The sequence below is a fragment of the Aedes albopictus genome, chromosome 2 (assembly GCF_035046485.1).
Source record: "Aedes albopictus strain Foshan chromosome 2, AalbF5, whole genome shotgun sequence".
Taxonomy (NCBI): domain Eukaryota; kingdom Metazoa; phylum Arthropoda; class Insecta; order Diptera; family Culicidae; genus Aedes; species Aedes albopictus.
This window is the reverse complement of record NC_085137.1, coordinates 466865079-466883135: the sequence shown is the minus strand read 5'-3', so window position 1 is coordinate 466883135 and position 18057 is coordinate 466865079. Positions and strand designations below refer to the sequence as shown.

The window sequence follows — 18057 nt, the reverse complement described above, 5'->3', positions numbered from 1 at the left end:
GGGTGGCTTATTGGGCCTACGCCAACACTCCTGTCTCGCCGGAGGGCCATCGTGCCAGTTCTGTTTAACGTCCCAACCAACACTGGGACGACCACGCTGATGGGGCTACCACCTTGGATCTAGCTGGGCGTGGTGCAGCGTTTCTTACTCAGCCGCTGGATGCCAGAACAGACGCTGTTTGAGCCGCACCTCCTTGGTGAACAGACACTCGGATCGTACCTCCTCAATCTAGCTGAAGTCAGAAGGACAACAGTGCCCAGGCTGCACTACCAGCTAAGCACACAACTCTTAGCTGGCGGTCTTTGTCATCGCTTGACCCGTGGAAGCATGAGGTAGGAACTTGTGAGGACCAGAGCTATATTGGACGCTCTTCTTATCGACTCACCGTTTTGCAGCCCCTCCCGAAAGCATGTTCACTGGGAAAAACTTTAAACCCAAAAGTTTGCACCTTCTCAGAAAACCCACCGGAAGCTTGCGTGGGGAAACAAGAAGCGTTCATTCCGCCAGTACACACCAGCTAAAGTAAACAGTTGAAAATTGAGAGAGCAGAGAAAACCCATGTTTACAGCCAAAAGGATAACATTGAAAAGAGTCAATTTTTGCTCACGCGTTGCTTTCCCGCCCTCGGTCTTTGTTCTCCACGCTCCACGCTACTGCTACCATATAGCATCCTCCCAGCAGGAAGGTGTCATGAGGCTCCACACGGGAAACGGTGGTAGGTGGTAGTACAAGTGCGTCCTAGTCGAACCGAGTCAAAACCCACAAAGTGGAAAATCGAGAGAACGCATTGTGGGAGGTGTCGTCGTCTGGAGTTTGTAAGGAAAAAATCCTAAATAATTGAAAGTATTGGAAACCCAGTAGGATAGAGTTTGGTCGCAATTTGTTCGTCGGCAGGTCCGGAAGCGGAAACCTCGTGAAAGTGTGTGAAGTAACGTGCCACAAAATCGATTGTTAGCTGTAAGAAACTATTTGCCTTGATAGAAGCAACAACTGTGTGAAGGAAGGATAGAAAAGTCTGGACCAACGCGATGATGTTTCTGACAAAGAAGGAGTGGAAAAACCTTGCCCGAAAGTTGCGCTTTTCCCCACGAAGGCGCTACTACGTGATTACGGCAATTGCCCTGGCGGTGCTCTTTGTCCTCGTTTACTGCAGCATCACATCGTCCTATTACTGCTTCGACACCGGAGTCGAGTGGAAGGTGACCAAATTTGTGAGTACCGCACTTAGCCCGAATGGGTATATCCTACATTTCCCGGAAAACACACAGCGTATTATAGTGCACTGAGGAGGAAACGAGTGGTGGTGGCATAAGGTCGTAAACGGTTGGGAGGTTTCCTTCTGTCGTCGTTCTGCTTGTTTGACTTTCTCTCTTTCACCAATTAGTTTTTGTAGGCTGGAAGGGTGGCGCGTGGTTGTTATCCTTGAAATGAACTCCAAATACGGTGTTGTTCTGTTTATAAGCAGCCGGCATTCTTGAAATGTTCCATCATTCTTGCACGGATAGCTTTCAAGGGGGAACTGAATGAGGTCGTATAGGGTGGTGTCGGATCGTGTAGGTATGTAATCGTGAAATATTCAGAATTGTTTGAAAATCGATCCATGTAAATTGTTCTCTTATCAAGTCTCTTATCCACCTACAACTGGCCAAATGTAAAACAGATCTTTTAATTATAATCTTCTAATTCAGATATTAATCGAGTTTCTGAGCATGTTTTCCAATACCCCATTTATAGGGCAAAATATGCGATTTTGGTCTTTTTTGACTGCCAACCATTAAGCATGGACATATTTTTTTAAGCAATCAAAAGGTAAATTGGTCAATTAATCTCTAAATTAACGACTCATGCAAAATATTTCTTTTTACCATATCAAATTTGATAGATTTAAGCATTTTATTTTTTTTTTTATTTTTTTTTTTATTTGTTCCACATCATTACGACAAGACATAATCAACAATAGTACGCCACAATACTCGGTTTGTGGCTGCCGCTCTCCATCCTCGGTCACGCTCAATGCTCGCCAAGTCACGCTCCACCTGGTCCGCCCATCGTGCTCTCTGCGCTCCACGCCTTCTTGTGCCAACCGGATCCGTTGCAAACACCAGCTTTGCAGGGTTGTTGTCCGGCATTCTTGCAACATGCCCTGCCCACCGTATCCTTCCGGCTTTGGCCACCTTCTGGATGCTGGGTTCGCCGTAAAGTGCAGCGCGCTCGTGGTTCATCCTTCTCCGCCACACACCGTTCTCCTGCACACCGCCGAAGATCGTTCTTAGCACGCGTCGCTCGAAAACTCCGAGTGCTTGTAGGTCCTCCTCGAGCATGGTCCATGTCTCGTGCCCGTAGAGGATTACCGGTCTTATTAACGTTTTGTACATGGTGCATTTGGTGCGTGGGTGAATCTTTTTCGATCGCAGTTTCTTCTGGAGCCCATAGTAGGCCCGACTTCCGCTGATGATGCGCCTCCGAATTTCACGGCTCACGTTGTTGTCAGCCGTCAGTAAGGATCCGAGGTAGACGAATTCCTCCACCACCTCGAAAGTATCCCCGTCTATCGTAACATTACTACCCAGACGGATCCGGTCGTGTTCGGTTCCGCCTACCAGCATGTACTTTGTTTTTGAGGCATTCACCACCAGTCCGACCTTTTGCTGCTTCGCGTTTCAGGCGGGTGTATAGTTCTGCCACCGTTCCAAATGTTCTAGCGATAATGTCCATGTCGTCCGCAAAGCACACAAATTGACCGGATTTTGTGAAAATCGTTCCCCGGCTGTTGAGCCCGGCTCGTCGCATCACACCTTCCAGCGCGATGTTGAAGAGTAGACATGAGAGTCCGTCACCTTGTCGCAGTCCTCGGCGAGATTCGAATGAACTGGACAGTTCACCCGAAACCCTTACGCAGTTTTGCACACCGTCCATCGTTGCTTTAATCAGTCTAGTCAGCTTCCCAGGAAAGCCGTTTTCGTCCATGATTCTCCATAGCTCTGCGCGGTCGATACTATCGTATGCCGCTTTGAAGTCGATGAACAGGTGGTGCGTTGGGACCTGGTATTCACGGCATTTCTGGAGGATTTGCCGTACGGTAAAGATCTGGTCCGTTGTCGACCGGCCGTCGATGAAGCCGGCTTGATAACTTCCCACGAACTCATTTGTTTTAGGTGACAGACGACGGAAGATGATCTGGGATAGCACTTTGTAGGCAGCATTCAAAATAGTGATCGCCCTGAAGTTCTCACATTCCAAATGGTCGCCTTTCTTGTGAATGGGGCAGATTACCCCTTCCTTCCACTCCTCCGGTAGCTGTTCGGTTTCCCAGATCCTGACTATCAGTCGATGCAGACAGGTGGCCAACTTTTCTGGGCCCATCTTGATGAGTTCAGCTGCGATACCATCCTTACCAGCTGCTTTGTTGGTTTTGAGCTGGTGAATGGCATCCTTAACTTCCCTCAGCGTGGGAGTTGGTTCATTTCCGTCCTCCGCTGCATTGGCGTCGTCATTTCCTCCGTTGCCGTGGGCTCCCGTGCCTACGCTCTCCACGCCGTTCAGGTGCTGATCGAAGTGCTGCTTCCACCTTTCGATCACCTCACGTCCGTCCGTCAAGAGGCCTCCGTCTTTATCCCTGCATATTTCGGCTCGCGGCACGAAGCCGTTGCGGGATGCGTTGAGTTTCTGATAGAACTTCCGTGTTTCTTGGGAACGGCACAGCAGTTCCATTTCTTCACACTCCGCTTCTTCCAGGCGGCGCTTTTTCTCCCGAAAGAGGCGGATCTGCTGTTTCCGCTTCTGTTTGTAACGTTCCACGTTCTGTCGAGTCCCTTGCTGCAGCATTACCGCCCTCGCTGCGTTCTTCTCCTCCAAAACCGTTCTGCACTCTTCGTCGAACCATTCGTTTCGTCGATTCCGTTCCACGTACCCGATGGTGCTCTCGGCTGCGTCGTTGATGGCTGCTTTCACTGTACTCCAGCAGTCCTCTAGAGGGGCCTCATCGAGCTCGCCCTCGTCTGGCAACGCGGCTTCGAGATTCTGCGCGTATGCTGAGGCGACATCCGGTTGCTTCAGTCGCTCTAGGTTGTACCGTGGCGGTCGCCGGTACCGTACATTGTTGATGACGGAGAGTTTTGGGCGCAGTTTGTCCATCACCAGATAGTGGTCGGAGTCGATGTTGGCGCCACGATAGGTCCTGACGTCGATAATGTCGGAGAAGTGCCGTCCGTCAATCAGAACGTGGTCGATTTGAGATTCCGTCTGCTGTGGTGATCTCCAGGTGTAACGATAAGGGAGGCTGTGTTGGAAAAAGGTGCTACGTATGGCCATATTTTTGGAGGCGGTGAAATCAATGAGTCGTAGGCCGTTTTCGTTCGTTTGCTGGTGGGCGCTAAACTTACCAATCGTCGGTCTGAATTCCTCCTCCTGGCCTACCTGAGCGTTCAAATCTCCTATGATGATCTTGACGTCGTGGCTTGGGCAGCGGTCGTACTCGCGTTCGAGCTGCGCGTAAAATGCGTCCTTGTCATCATCAGTACTTCCGGAGTGTGGGCTGTGCACGTTTATTATGCTGAAGTTGAAGAATCGGCCCTTGATCCTCAACCTGCACATTCTTTCGTCGATCGGCCACCAACCGATCACGCGCCTTTGCATATCACCCATCACGATGAAAGCTGTTCCCAGCTCGCGTGTGTTGCCGCAGCTCTGGTAGATGGTATGATTACCTCTAAACGTTCGCACCAACACACCTCCTGCAGCGCTACGATGCCGAACCCGCGGTCCTTCAGTAGATCGGCGAGTATGCGGGTGCTCCCAATGAAGTTGAGAGATCGGCAGTTCCACGTACCGAGTTTCCAATCGCAAGTCCTTTTTGTTCGCTGGGGTCGTTGCCGTTGGTCTCGGTTCGTATTATTCTGTTGCTGATTTTCCGTTACAATGGTTTTTTTACGGCTGGCTCGTAGGGCCTGACACCAACCCCCTACTTTCCGGAGGACCATAGTGCACAGTTGAGCTTAGAGTCCTTCCCTGGCACTCGGACGTAGATCAGCCGCCCCTAACATGGGGATCAGACGCTGTTGTGAGCCGCTCCTCCTGGAGAACAGACGCTCAGGTTTGCCGAAGCAAACCCCCCCCTTCCCTGTCAGCCTACGACCAAAGGTCCCACCGGGGTTGGTTACCCGATCTTCCCTAAGGTTGCTCATAGTTTCCGGCCGGTACCGCGTGGAGGTAGGGATAGGAGTTGCTGGGCAGAGGCTAGTGGATCACAATGGGATCTGAATTGCGCAGCATACCCAGCCTTTACCGTGCCTTTATGTTAGTATGTTAACTTGCATGCAACTTTTGGAGGGTGACTTGTATGGGTAATACCCGGGTAGTGCGAAATGGCAAATGAAGGGCAAAGTTTACCATTAAAATAGACGGATTGAATGGCAAAATTTGCTATTAGTTTGTTTGAAATAAGAGTTAAAATAACAAAAATAATAACTAAATTTCTATGGCATAACAACTAAAGAATAACTGAATTTGTCATTGTAATAACAAAATAATAGCAAAAAGAATGTCAAAATAATATGATGGTAAATTATGTTATTGTTTTGATATTATGGTTAATAGTATGATAGTAATGTTTGTTATTATTATGCTATTATACTATGCAATAATAATTCGCCAATTACAAGTTTTACATTTATGTGTCATTCTATTGCTATTCATGAAAAACTAAAGAATTTCAAATTTAGATATGGTTACCAAATAATTTATTCTTTAGTTATGGGTTTGTTATTCACCTCTACCCGGGTATCGTACCTAACATAAATCGCTTAAAACTATCAAATTAAATTGGTAAAACGAAAACGAAATATTTTACATGAGTCGTTAATTGACCAATCTACCTTTTGATTGCTTAAAAAAATATTTCCATGCTTAAGGCTGGCAGTCGAAAAAGCCTAATATCGCTTGTAAATTGAGGTGTAGCTCAAAGTTCTGACGTGCTGGAGCAAATCTGAGCCCAGATTCGGATTCAGCGGCCTGTCAGAGATACATAGGTTTGCTCTTGAGACAAAAAAAATGTTGCGCTGTGGAAAAACCAAGGGGACGGCAACCTATTTTTTCACTATGGAGTTTGACAGGTTGGATTGTGCCTTTCTTACGTGGAGCATAAATTTATGCTCCAGCCAAAATATTCACGGATAGACGAAACTACCCAAAAGCGAGTTCTTTCCACCCAACTTCGAGCAGTTGCGTGCGTCAAGCCAATTTTGAGTTGATGGAATCGATGTTTTTGTTGGGTTGTTCCCGCTTGCTTCCATGTAAAAAAAAAAACCTAATTTTAAGTTTTTTCCACCCAACCGAAATTTTGACTAGGTTGTATTCACTCAAATTTGAGTACTGTGCTAGAAACTCAGTGTTGGTTTGACGCACGGAACTGCAAAAGTTGGGCTGTTTCTCTCTTCACTCTCTGACAACAACAGAAAGAGCGCATGAAAACGGAGATGAAAAAGAACTCAAAATTGAGTTTAAAAGTACCTAATTTTGAGTTTTTCAGTTTCTCCGTGTTCACCAACACAGTCGTGAAATTTGAATGTTTACCTTTTATACGAGGGATATCGGTGCAAAACGCTTACATCACATTAGATCTCATAAAAGTGTTGATCATGAAAAAGCGGCATGATTTGATAATTTTCAATTTCAGAGTGTCGATGTTTAGGTAAAGTTCCTACAGAGAGTCAGAATTGCTTGTGAAAAGACACACAACACCTCTTTTCGCAAACTTTGTTCTCCAAAGTGCGTTTTTCCTTATTTGCTCCCGCTGCTGCATTGAGTAAATGTTGGTATTAGTGAGCACTGGTTGCGCATGAGAAGCGGCAACAAAATCAGATCACCGTAGCATCCCCGTGGGAAAAACCTTTGACCACTTTCAACAGAAAAATTTTGGCAGAATGTTTGGCACTGTTTGTCCCAATTCCAAATTCAACAGTGACAAATATTTTTTAGGTCGGGGCAGTGGCGCAGTGGTCACACGTTCGCTTCATAAGCGGATGGTCATGGGCTCGATCCCAACCCCGGCTCTTCGTCGGTTGCTCTTCCCCCCGAGAGCGGCTGGCACTTGATCCTTTTCTGAGCTTGTAGCTCTAACGGACTCCGATAGTAGCATATCGGCGAAATGGACCTTCAGACTGGAAAAGAAACAGCAGCTACATATCAACAACTACGTGCTCATATTCTACCATGGACAGAGTAGAAAAGTGAATGCAACACAAATACCTGTTCGATATAGTAGAATAGAATAAATTTAGGCGCAGTACAAACTAGTGCAACAATTTCATTTCGACATTTTCTTCTTTTTTATGACTCGGCGTTCGCATTTGGTAATTGGCTTGCCTCACTTCAAACTTAGTGTTCTTTGAGCACTTCCACAGTTATTAATTGAAGTACTTTCTTTGTTTGTCTTAAGCGGTTAAGAATTAAAAATAATATATTTTTGTTTGTCCAGTTTTAAAACTGTCACGCGCCCCTTTGCTCCGCGTTGTTTAGAAAATGGCCGGCCGAACTGAGAAAAGACTGGTGGTGCTATGCCTTCCGCAAATTTGACCTTGCGTCCCAAATTGATCTTTGGTGTTCAACACATTTCTCTTACCTTACGATTTAGTGGATTACGTAGTGTTGAGTAAGATAATTCGCGCTTGTTGTGAGAGTTAAGAGTTTGTCTTGCTATTTTGAAATGCGCAAATATCTGCCTTGAGAGAAAATACAGATACGCAAATATTTGTATTTTCTCAGATAGTCAAGCTGCACTAAAAGCATTGTGCGCTTCCAAATGTACTTCAAAGCTTGTCTGGGAATGCATTCTTTCACTGCGCAGGCTGTGCCAAGGGAATTCAGTAAACTTATACTGGGTTCCAGGTCACTGTGGCATTGAAGGAAATGAAATGGCAGACGAGCTTGCTAAAAGTGGTTCCAATTTACAGTTTGCTGGTCCAGAACCATTCTGTGGTATATCAAACTGTACAATTAAAATTGACCTGAAACGCTGGGCTGAGCAGAGGGTGATATCCAATTGGATGGACGTCAAAAATTGCAATCAGTCAAAACGATTTATAACACCAAATGCTTATAAAACCAAAAAGCTCTTAGAGCTCAACAAGAGAGCTCTATGTACATACACTGGCCTAGTAACTGGACACTGCCCGAGCAGGTATCACTTGAAAAATATTGGCCATATTCAGAGTGATATCTGTCGTTTCTGTAATACGGAACGTGAAACCTCGGAACATCTGCTTTGCAGTTGTGGTGCTTTATACACGCGCAGGCAAAGATTTCTAAATAGTGGTTGCTTGCAACCCAGTGAGATCTGGTCTGCAAAACCTGGGAAGGTCTTGGAGTTTATTAATTCCATTGCATCTGACTGGGAGACGACGCGTCGTGGCAGTAGCTGATTACTTGACACATGGTAATTAGCTGGCTAGATGCGAATATCAAAACGGGACATGCCATAAAAGTTCAGCCTATTGGACGCAGTGGCTTAATTTCCCCAACAGGGGAGGAAAAAAAAAAAAAAAAGAGTTTGTCGATGGGAATAGAAGTTTCGTGATTTCCGCGAAATTTTTGGTGAGCAGCAATAGGAGGTCCGGGAGACGCAAATGGAAGTTAACATTTTTGTCTCGAGCGTACTGGAACTAGTATAATTTGGTGAGTTTGTTCCTGAATAGCGCTTTGTTGCCTAAACGTTGGCCAAACATATCGTTTGGATTTAACCCTTCCACTAATAACACCCAAATTCTCGTGACACCTAGCCCGAGAGGAAGTCTCTACATGCTCTCGTGACGTGGCCAGAGCAGCTTTCAATCGTTGGAGGATTGCCTCAATCTTGTCTTAGAGTCAGAGATTAGCCCCAAATCTCTGTGCTTTGGTAACGGGCGAATAGGAGGCAATTCTTATAACAGCGGTCAGGGACTGTACCACCTACAGATTGCTGTTTTATTTTTGTTACCTCAGGGATATTTTGTTTGTTTGTTTTATTACGGACCCTTTTAGATCGTTCAGGTCGGAATACGAATCCATCACATATAGTCAAACACAGGAATCCCAAGTAACAAAACTTTCCGCTTCCCATGACAAAATTAATTTTCAAGTTTCACGAAGTTCAGATAAAGCTCCGAATGGCTGATTAGGAGGCTAACGATGAGCCTTGTCGGTTACAAGTTCTGGCAAGGCTCATTGTGAGCCTCTTAAGCAGCTAAAAAGCTGCTGAATTTATCAAATCAATGAATATTTGGCTTGAACAAAAAACAAAATATGCCATCCACCGGATTCGAACCAAGAGTCCAACGCTCTACCACATTAATACGATTGAGTGAACAGCGGGTACAGTCTGACTTGAATCGATTTTCTGTCGGCAGCTTGTTTTGCACACATGTACAGTAGTGAAGTTAGCTTGACTTTGTCAAGAGTGTACAGCAGCGCAGCGGTAAGTCAGCAGGCTATACGATCACGCAGGAGGAGCTAGTTCAAATCCACATAGAGAGCGACGTGTGTTAAAATGTAATTATCAGAAGCAATTTCAGACATGAATCACATACCATTAACGAGGTTGTGATTCTGATATATACATTTTTGTTTCTACACACATGAATTTTATCAAAGTTCCGTCAGAAGCTGCTTAGAAGACTATCCAGCTACCTTATGTGAACTTTCAAATTCCAAAATTATTTTAAAATCATGGCTGATGAGCAATCCCGAACAAGCTGCATAGCTTATAAAGTACCCTCTTATCTAAACTAAAACTTTTGGTTACTTGGGAATAGGTCGAACGTCAAACATTATCTGTTGATGTGATCGAAAGTAAAAAACGTCCTCAACCGGTGGCACTGGGGTGTGAACAATTGTAATAAGAGGAAACAAACCATCATTGCTTAGCAAAAACTCAAATGCAGTTTTCTCCGTGAAATCTCAACCCAAGGTCTTAAAAATTTATCATTACACTCTATTCACCATCTAGATAATAGTGAAACCATTTTTAATGAATGTTTTGTAGATTTGAACAAGAAAACTGCTTTTGAATAATTGATTATGGTTGATGACTGAATGATGATTCTTTGAGCCTTACGTAATTCTAGTATCAATGGAAAAAAAAAATAATTCAGCTGTTTCCAGAGATGCATGTAGGGATTCTTCTTGGAATTTCTCTTGAGATTCTCCCAGGAATGGCTGTTGGGTTTTTCCATTGGATATATTCCTTCTGGGATTAGTGTAGAATTAGCATTTAAGTTAAAATACACATAAATAAAAATGAAAAAAAAACCTTCTGGGATTCACCCAGGACTTCTCCATGAATTTCTATTAGATTTCTCCAGAAATTTTCTACTGAGGTTCTTCCAAGAATTCTTGCTGGGATTCCTTCAGAAATTCCTACTGCGATTTCTTCAAAGATTCCTTAATAGGTTCTTCCGTGAATATTTCCAGAGATTTTTTTTTAATGAAACCCCTGTGTTCATGCTGTAATAGCTCCAGGAATTCCGGCAAGGATTTCTTTATCGTGATGTAAGATCTAACAGGATGACTTCTTCAGGTAGTTCGCAGAAAGGGTATCTGTTGCTTTTACTAAGCATGTAGGTACGCTTATTTTTCCATCCTAATCATAACAAAGAAATAAAGCGCTGTTTGTTTTGTTTATTATTTTTGTATTTATCGTCAGAAGTGAGCAGGATGATAACAGAAATAACGGAATCAATCGGTACCGTAATCACCTTTTTCAACAAGATTTTTTTCTGACATTCGATCGCAGATATCTTCAGGAACTCCTGTTGGCTTCCCTCTCGTATTCCTTCTGTAAATCCTCCAGAGATTTCGTCAATAGATTTCTCCAGCAATTCAACTAGGAATTTCTCTACAGATTCTTCCGGGGATTCCTTGGTATTTTTCAAAGATTTCGCTCGAAACGTTTCTTCGGGCAAGAAATTCCTCCAGGAATTTATCCAGAATTTCAACTAGGGATATCCCTAGGGAGTCATCCAGTAATTTATAGAGCGAAGTCTGTCTTCATCTAGGCATTTCTCCGGGGATTTGTTTAGGGATTTATTAAAAAATGCTTTTACGATTAACTCTTAGGATTCATGCTATGATTCCTTATAGAATTTCTTCTGGGATTCATCTATGATTTACTCTAGAAATTCATCCAGAGAATCTTCTTCGGATTTATACAAGAATCCCTCTAGAATTGTTTTCTAGGTTTCAATTAGCAATTCCCCCAGTGATTCCGCTAGGCGTTTCTTTTTAAATTTTTCAAAAGTCGAGAATTTATCCAAGAATTCCTCCAAATAAAGAGGAAAGACGTGTTTGAACAAATGGAGATTTCAATTGCGAAAAAAAAATCAATGCCGGCCATTTGGTTGTTTTCCTTCGAAACATAACTATATTCAAGTGTAATAGAGAGAATATAAATAAACTATAATTACCATCTCGAATTTTGAAACGATGATGAAGTTTTGGATGAATTGAAGTTACATTAGAAAAATAATATAATCGTTATTATTTCCTTTCGTGTTAAGAATTTTAAGTTTAGTCAATAGTTTTAATAGCTTATTATATTAGTTAGTTGCATTCGGTTTGATGAATCCGGAGATATAACAGCTCAAAGTTGGCTATCGAATAATTACACAGCGTAACAAAAAATAACTTTTGGTCTGTCTCAAGAGCCAACTTATGTGTCTCTGAAAGATTTTGGGTCGCTGAATCTAAATCCGGGCTCTGATTGCCTCCAGCACGTCATAATTTTGAGAAACACCTCAATTTATAGGGCAAAATATGCGATTTTGGGCTTTTTTGACTGCAAGCCATTAAGCATGGAAATATTTTTTTAAGCAATCAAAAGGTAAAATGGTCAATTAACATCTAAATTAACGACTCATGCAAAATATTTCATTTTACCAAATCAAATTTGTTAGATTTAAGTATTTTATGTTAGTATGTATGTAAACTTGCATGCAACTTTTGGAGAGTGACTTGTATGGGAAATATCGTACTTAACATAAATCGTTTACAACTATCAAATTCGATTTGGTAAAACGAAATATTTGGCATAAGTCCTTAATTTAAAAGTTAATTGTCCACTTTACCTTTTGATTGCTTAAAAAATATTTCCATGCTTAACGGCTTGCAGTCAAAAAAGCCCAAAATCGCATATTCAGCCCTATAAATTGAGGTATAGCTCCGAATCGTGACGTGCTGGAGCAAATCTGAGCCCAGATTCGGATTCAGCGGCCCAAAATCTGTCAGAGACACATATAACTTTGCTCTTGAGACAAAAACACGTTGCGCTGTGTTATACCTTTTTCTAGAATCTTTCTAACTTCGTGTAGAATAGCCTGATCTTTTCCAAATTCGGACCACTGATACACAACTAGTTGATGAACTTACAGTAAAAATTTGAGAATATGTGATGCCCTTTTCGAAAAGTTATAGCTAGTTGAACTTTTTTAAGTGAATTTTTTATCTGTCTCAATAATGTATTTCTGTATTTCTCCTATATCGTTTGTTGAGAATATACGATTACTCGTGCCTTTGGAGAGTTCTGATTACCCTCGTAAGGGTATCATTTATTTATCGAATGTGGGGTCTCTACAGGTGAGAATCGAACCCACGACCCACTCCGAACTACGGAGCCACTAGTATATAAGTAGTATATAAGTAGTATATAAGTGTAGAATTAGCTTTAAGTTAAAATACACATTAATAAAAACAAAAAAAAACTTCATCAGTATTGCAAAATGCCAAAAATGTCTATTTCAGGACCATTCAGTTTCACCAACGTAAAATATTGCAACATGTGCACCAAAACACACATCTGAAGATGACTATTCCTGGTGGGGGCGTTATACTCGCAATATTCAAATGTCAAAACCACGTGAAATTCGTGATATTAACCAGCATTACCTAACGGCGGTACTCGCCTGTTGGCGTAGAACTACTGAACTCGATGCCACTATAACTATATGCTTCTATTTACATTCTAAATATCTTTCAGATGGGATTACATGAACGACATGAACAAACAGAAGTAGATTCTCTCCTCCTTTTGTTGGCGCGACGTCCTCCCTCAATACCTTCTCAGCTCAGTGTTCTATAAGCTTTTCCTCAGTAATTTACTAAAAACTCAAACGCAACCCCTTTCTTATCTTCTCATCCGCAGTGCCAACGACAAGGCCTTTCCGGAAGCATGTGCCCGGAGTTTTGCAGCCGCAGCGGTGTGTACTGGGACCTCCGTTGTCCCCATCCCAGCCTTGAGATTCATCATCCGAATCGGTTCCAGGTCAAACGACAGGACACTCCTCTGACTGTGATTGTAAGTTCGGCCACTTCATGTCTGTCTTCATCAGCTCAAGAATACTCTTTTTCAGCAAGCAGTGCCCAACGAAAACTACGAAAAGCTGTTCTGGGTGGACAGTTACTATCACAAGGAACACTATCCGACGGAGATCGAGTACGAAAACATTGTCAAGCGGTACATATCGAACAAGTACAACCTGGAGGTGCCCTACGAGAAGATTCGCACATTGATGCGGTTGACCCACAAGGAGAACATCCCAATGTTTCACCACAGCATGCGGGACAGTTGGAATCTGATTCAGAACCACGAGTTCGTGATGGCGGTTATGTTCAACGAGAACGATCTGTTTCCCTATGTGGAGGGAAACTGTGCGGAGATGTTCGCCTCGGAGAAGTTGAATGCCGTGGAGTTTGATAATAGCCGGTTCTATTTCGGAAGTCACATTGCGTTGGACCGCTGGCGGTACCATATCAAGATGGCAGTGCTGATTCTGGACTATATGGATGAGTTGGATCAGCATGGGATTCAAATGTGCCACGTGGATTTGACGCGTTTCGGGATCAACAACAACCGTTTGAAGTACGATGATCTGAGGTTCATCTTCACCGAGTATACTATCAATAGGAAGATTTCGAGCGGGAGCTTTTGCACACGTGATGAGCATTGCAATTTCATGCATTGCAAGTCAGAGTGCAACGTAGAAAAAAGTCGCTGTGAGTCGACGGTGCTGAATAATAATGTCCAAATTGTGTGTGATAAGGTAAGACGGATAAATAATGTAGGCTGCTACATACAATTTCTGCTTTAACTTCCAAGGCGGTCGAATAGTGTTCACGTTTTTTGTCCTATTGATTATATATTATTCACAGATCTTCCTTGGATCCAAGCGCTACCCTGGCATCCTGATTACACAGAAGACACCCGACAGGCTGCACATGCTGCTAGAGCGTTGCGCGGATCCAACGCAAGACCGCGATGTATCCCGTGCTCGCCCGCTGGGAACTTCCGAAGAACTGAGAAAACAGTTGTACAACGAATTGACCAGCATCTACGAGAAGCTGGCCCTCATCAATGCTCCGTAATACGGGTTGCAATGTGGCTTTGGACGTCGTCGTCGTCGTCTGTCGATCAGTGTATGTGTTTGTACGAGCGATGTGAGGTTCACTTTTTCGAACCATGGAGACAGCTTTTTACGGTGTTGTTGTAGGTGTGTAAAAGAAAAGCAGAGAGATGGGTGATGATCAACGCAAAGGAAACTTTACGAAGGTTTCAGACCTGAACGTTTGGTATTATTTTTGTAGGCATTGTAGTTCCGAAAAGGGAACGTAGGGCTTGTTGTAATGTAAGATAAGGGGATGCAACCCAAATTTGCCAATGACACAATCACTGAAATTTCGAAAGTTCAACAATTTATTTGGTATTGATCACTTTTTTTTCCTAGGAACACATTCATCAAGACCAAACGGGAACATCAGACATGAAAGATAACATTTAGTGATTGTACATTTTTTACTGCTAACAATAAACTGGAATTGAGGTGGAAAAATGACTTTTTTTCTGGCCTGTTACTGATACGCACTAACAAAAAATATCCATTTTTTTTCCTGATAAATTTTCCATAAATTTATTAATGTTTGGTCTGTTTCTACTAAAACTGTGTTACGATTTCTGAAACATATTTCTCTTAGAACGTTATGTAGACTTCTACAGGGATTTCGTCTAAAATTACTTAAGGAGTTTTCAAACAAAACCATTCTGAAAGAAACTTCGGGCGAAACATCTCTTAAATAAACTTGCAGAAAGCTTAAAATCATCAAAATGAAACGCATTGATATGCGAAAAAAAAGTTCAGTTTTATTTTAATTTCAGCGTATTCCAGTTGAGTGGACCTTTTCTTCTACATTTGTGTTCGCTTGCAAAATTAGCGTTAATTTACTTTTGCTTTATTTCACACTTCTCGTAACTCTGGATAACGGTTTTACCAATCGAGGCATTTTCGGACAAAACATATCAAACACGAAATTCATTTAGGAAACTTAAACTTATCTTACTAAACCAGAATTATAAGGAAACTTACGAGTAATCATAGGAAACCTCGCACAGCTTGGCCAACATGCCGGACATTTGCAGCAACGAATTCAATCCGTCCACAATCTTCATGTGCGTTTCTCCGATTTCCCGGATGAAGCACAGCTTCAGCTTCTCGTTCATGTTCATCCGCTTACACACCCTGAACACATTTCCGATAATGTCCTCCGCTGCGTACCCCAACCGCCACAGCTTGGCCATGATCTTGTACGCCTTGTGGATGTCGCCCTTGATGCAGTGCTCCAGCATGTCTTGGACCAACATCGGATGTGGCTCGTCGCACACTTTGAACACGTTCGCTCCGCTGATGTGACCGAATCCATTAGCCGTCGACTGCAGATTGTTCAGCGCTTGTCGCATATCGCCCTGGGCCGTGAACACAATCGCTTCCAGGCCGTCCTCGTCATAACTAAGCCCCTCTTTCTGGCAGACTTCAATCAGTTTGGCCAGAATCTGTGCGTCCGAGAGTTTGGAGAATCGCAGCATAGCACACCGAGACTGAATCGGCTCAATGATCTTCTCACTTGTGTTGCAAGCCAGCGCGAACCGGGTCGTGTTGCTGTAGATTTCCATCGTCCGCCGCAGCGCTTGCTGAGCGCCCTCGGTCATGCTGTCAGCCTCATCCAGAATGACAATCTTATGCCGACCCCGGGGCAGAGTCACCTTCTGCTGAGCGAACATTTTGATCTTGTTTCGAACCACATCGATACCACGCTCATTCGAGGCGTTCAACTCCAGAACTGCTTCCCGGAAGTTTTCACCCAGCAGGATACGCGCCAAGCAAAGAATCGTGGTCGTCTTACCCACTCCGGGTGGACCCTGTAACGAGAACAATTTGATTTGTCCTTTTTTTTAACAGTGCAACATTGAGTAACTTACGGCGATAATGATGTTCGGAGCATTTCCCTGGGTGGCGAACACGCCCAGTCTACTAACGGTGTCCTCATTTCCGACAATTTCCTCGAACTTTTGTGGACGATACTTTTCGATCCTGGAAGAACGAGAAAATCGTACAATGACAAATAGTTCTCTCGATAGAAATTGAACAACTTACCAAGGTAGGTTTTTCTTTTTGTTGACCGCCGAATCCTTCGACGAACCGGAACCGGATGCCCCTTCGTTTACACGAGATTCTGGCATAGTTTTTGAGATTTTTATGAAACAAAATCGGATAGAAATGCAGCAGCAAGGTGTTTGCGATTTTTGGCGGCGAATTTCTTGTTGATGTTTTTAAATGCGTGCAATGGAGGCAAGTTAGCCCCTGTTAGCCCTTTCAAAATGACGTTTGCAGAGTGTCTGCCTCATAGGCCATAGGGCACTGCATGAAATTCTCTCCTTCTCTTTCACTCCTACAGTAATTTTGTAAACAACAAGGCCAAGAAACGTCAAAATCCCATACAATATCAAAACAGTGCAGTGCCCTATAATATATGATTGTGTTTCGGTGGCCCCCAGGGTGGCCCAAACGAAAAAAAAAACAGATCATCATCATCATCATCATCACGCCCAGCTCCGCCCTGATAAAAAATATCATAAAAATACGATAAATTTTATTGTTACAACACCATTTTTTCGAATAATATTCACTATTAAACGTATTGTAATTTACACGGCACACTCACCATCACCCCTGTTGTTCTATACCATTCGGCGAATGGTAAATGGCACTTTTACAATAAAAAATGGTGGTCGTTATGTATCTTAACCATAAAATTTTGAGAATATTTTCATACACTTTTTCGCGAAAAACAATAGAATGTATTGTGTTTTTATGAGACATTTTAAGGGCAATTTTCAAAAGAAAACAATATATCTTAATGTTTTTTCATTGTTCTTACAATACAAATACAATAAATTGAATGGCGTCAAATGAAGCGTTGTTACAATAAAAATACAATAATATTTGTTGTTATTTGTAAGCAGTTTTCGTTTTTGAAAATCCATAGAATTTATTTTTCTCGCTAACATTTATATCCAGCATTTACGAGCACTAACGGCCGCCAGAATGATATGCACATTTTAGGATAAGAGTCAAACACTCTGATGTCTGTCTGGTATGTATTGCTTGGCAGCTATTGATAAGATCTATCTTCAATCTTTTCAAATAACTGCCAAATATCACAAATCAGACCTCAGGTCGTATGATCCATACCATAAATCGTTCACAATAGACCATTCCCGTCTGACCTTACCCCCCTTTTTTATATTTTTCTTCGAAAGGCATTGATTTTTTATGAGTTTTGCCTTTTTTAAATTTTTGATACATGTACTCATAATTTTCATACAAATTTTTGAAAACTTAAAATTTCACCACTTTTTGGTATAAAAATCATCATGCGAAGTAGTTTTTGGTAGCCCTATCAGGTGGAGAACTTTTTATTCACCTCACCCTATTCTTCAATGTTTGTTTACAATCAGAAATGTCAAGCAGCTGGAATTCAGTGTTTTTTTACTTTCCGGCCATTGAGAAGGATCAGAGGCATCACCACGCAGAAACCCTCACCCTGCATTCGTATCCGCATTTATCCCCAGGAAACAGTACACTGGGAATCCATTGAGCAGTTCACAAGCTACTCCTTAGTATCACTATTCACTATTTTTTTGTCTGAATCGGGTTTGAGTGAACCAAGTACATGAGTCAGAAACTTGTGATTCTTGGACAA

General features: G+C 42.7%; 2 protein-coding genes across 2 annotated transcripts; one reads left to right on the top strand and one right to left on the bottom strand.

Moving 5' to 3' along the window:
- The first annotated feature begins 479 nt into the window (after positions 1–479).
- Positions 480–15190, top strand: LOC109412821 (divergent protein kinase domain 1C). Its single transcript, XM_019686436.3, has 4 exons — positions 480–1211; positions 13169–13321; positions 13377–14066; positions 14176–15190. The coding sequence occupies exons 1-4, from the start codon at positions 1029–1031 to the stop codon at positions 14386–14388; spliced, it is 1239 nt and encodes a 412-aa protein (XP_019541981.1). The 5' UTR covers positions 480–1028; the 3' UTR covers positions 14389–15190.
- Positions 15191–15328: 138 nt separating this feature from the next.
- Positions 15329–16639, bottom strand: LOC109418133 (replication factor C subunit 2). The gene is made up of 3 exons (XM_019692335.3): positions 16449–16639; positions 16274–16385; positions 15329–16213 (listed from the first exon to the last, which is right to left on the bottom strand). Exons 1-3 carry the CDS (start codon positions 16532–16534, stop codon positions 15380–15382), a joined length of 1032 nt encoding a protein of 343 aa, XP_019547880.3. The 5' UTR covers positions 16535–16639; the 3' UTR covers positions 15329–15379.
- Positions 16640–18057: the final 1418 nt, after the last annotated feature.

What these genes read in the sequence shown, in the direction of transcription:
- LOC109412821 (XM_019686436.3), top strand. Translation starts at nt 1,029, where the DNA reads ATGATGTTTCTGACAAAGAAGGAGTGGAAAAACCTTGCCCGAAAGTTG. An exon ending in AGTGGAAGGTGACCAAATTT is followed by an intron (nt 1,212 to 13,168) that starts GTGAGTACCGCA and finishes TCTCATCCGCAG; the next exon opens with TGCCAACGACAAGGCCTTTC. An exon ending in ACACTCCTCTGACTGTGATT is followed by an intron (nt 13,322 to 13,376) that starts GTAAGTTCGGCC and finishes ACTCTTTTTCAG; the next exon opens with CAAGCAGTGCCCAACGAAAA.
- LOC109418133 (XM_019692335.3), bottom strand. Translation starts at nt 16,534, where the DNA reads ATGCCAGAATCTCGTGTAAACGAAGGGGCATCCGGTTCCGGTTCGTCG. An exon ending in AAAAAGAAAAACCTACCTTG is followed by an intron (nt 16,386 to 16,448) that starts GTAAGTTGTTCA and finishes TCGTTCTTCCAG; the next exon opens with GATCGAAAAGTATCGTCCAC. An exon ending in CTCCGAACATCATTATCGCC is followed by an intron (nt 16,214 to 16,273) that starts GTAAGTTACTCA and finishes TTCTCGTTACAG; the next exon opens with GGTCCACCCGGAGTGGGTAA.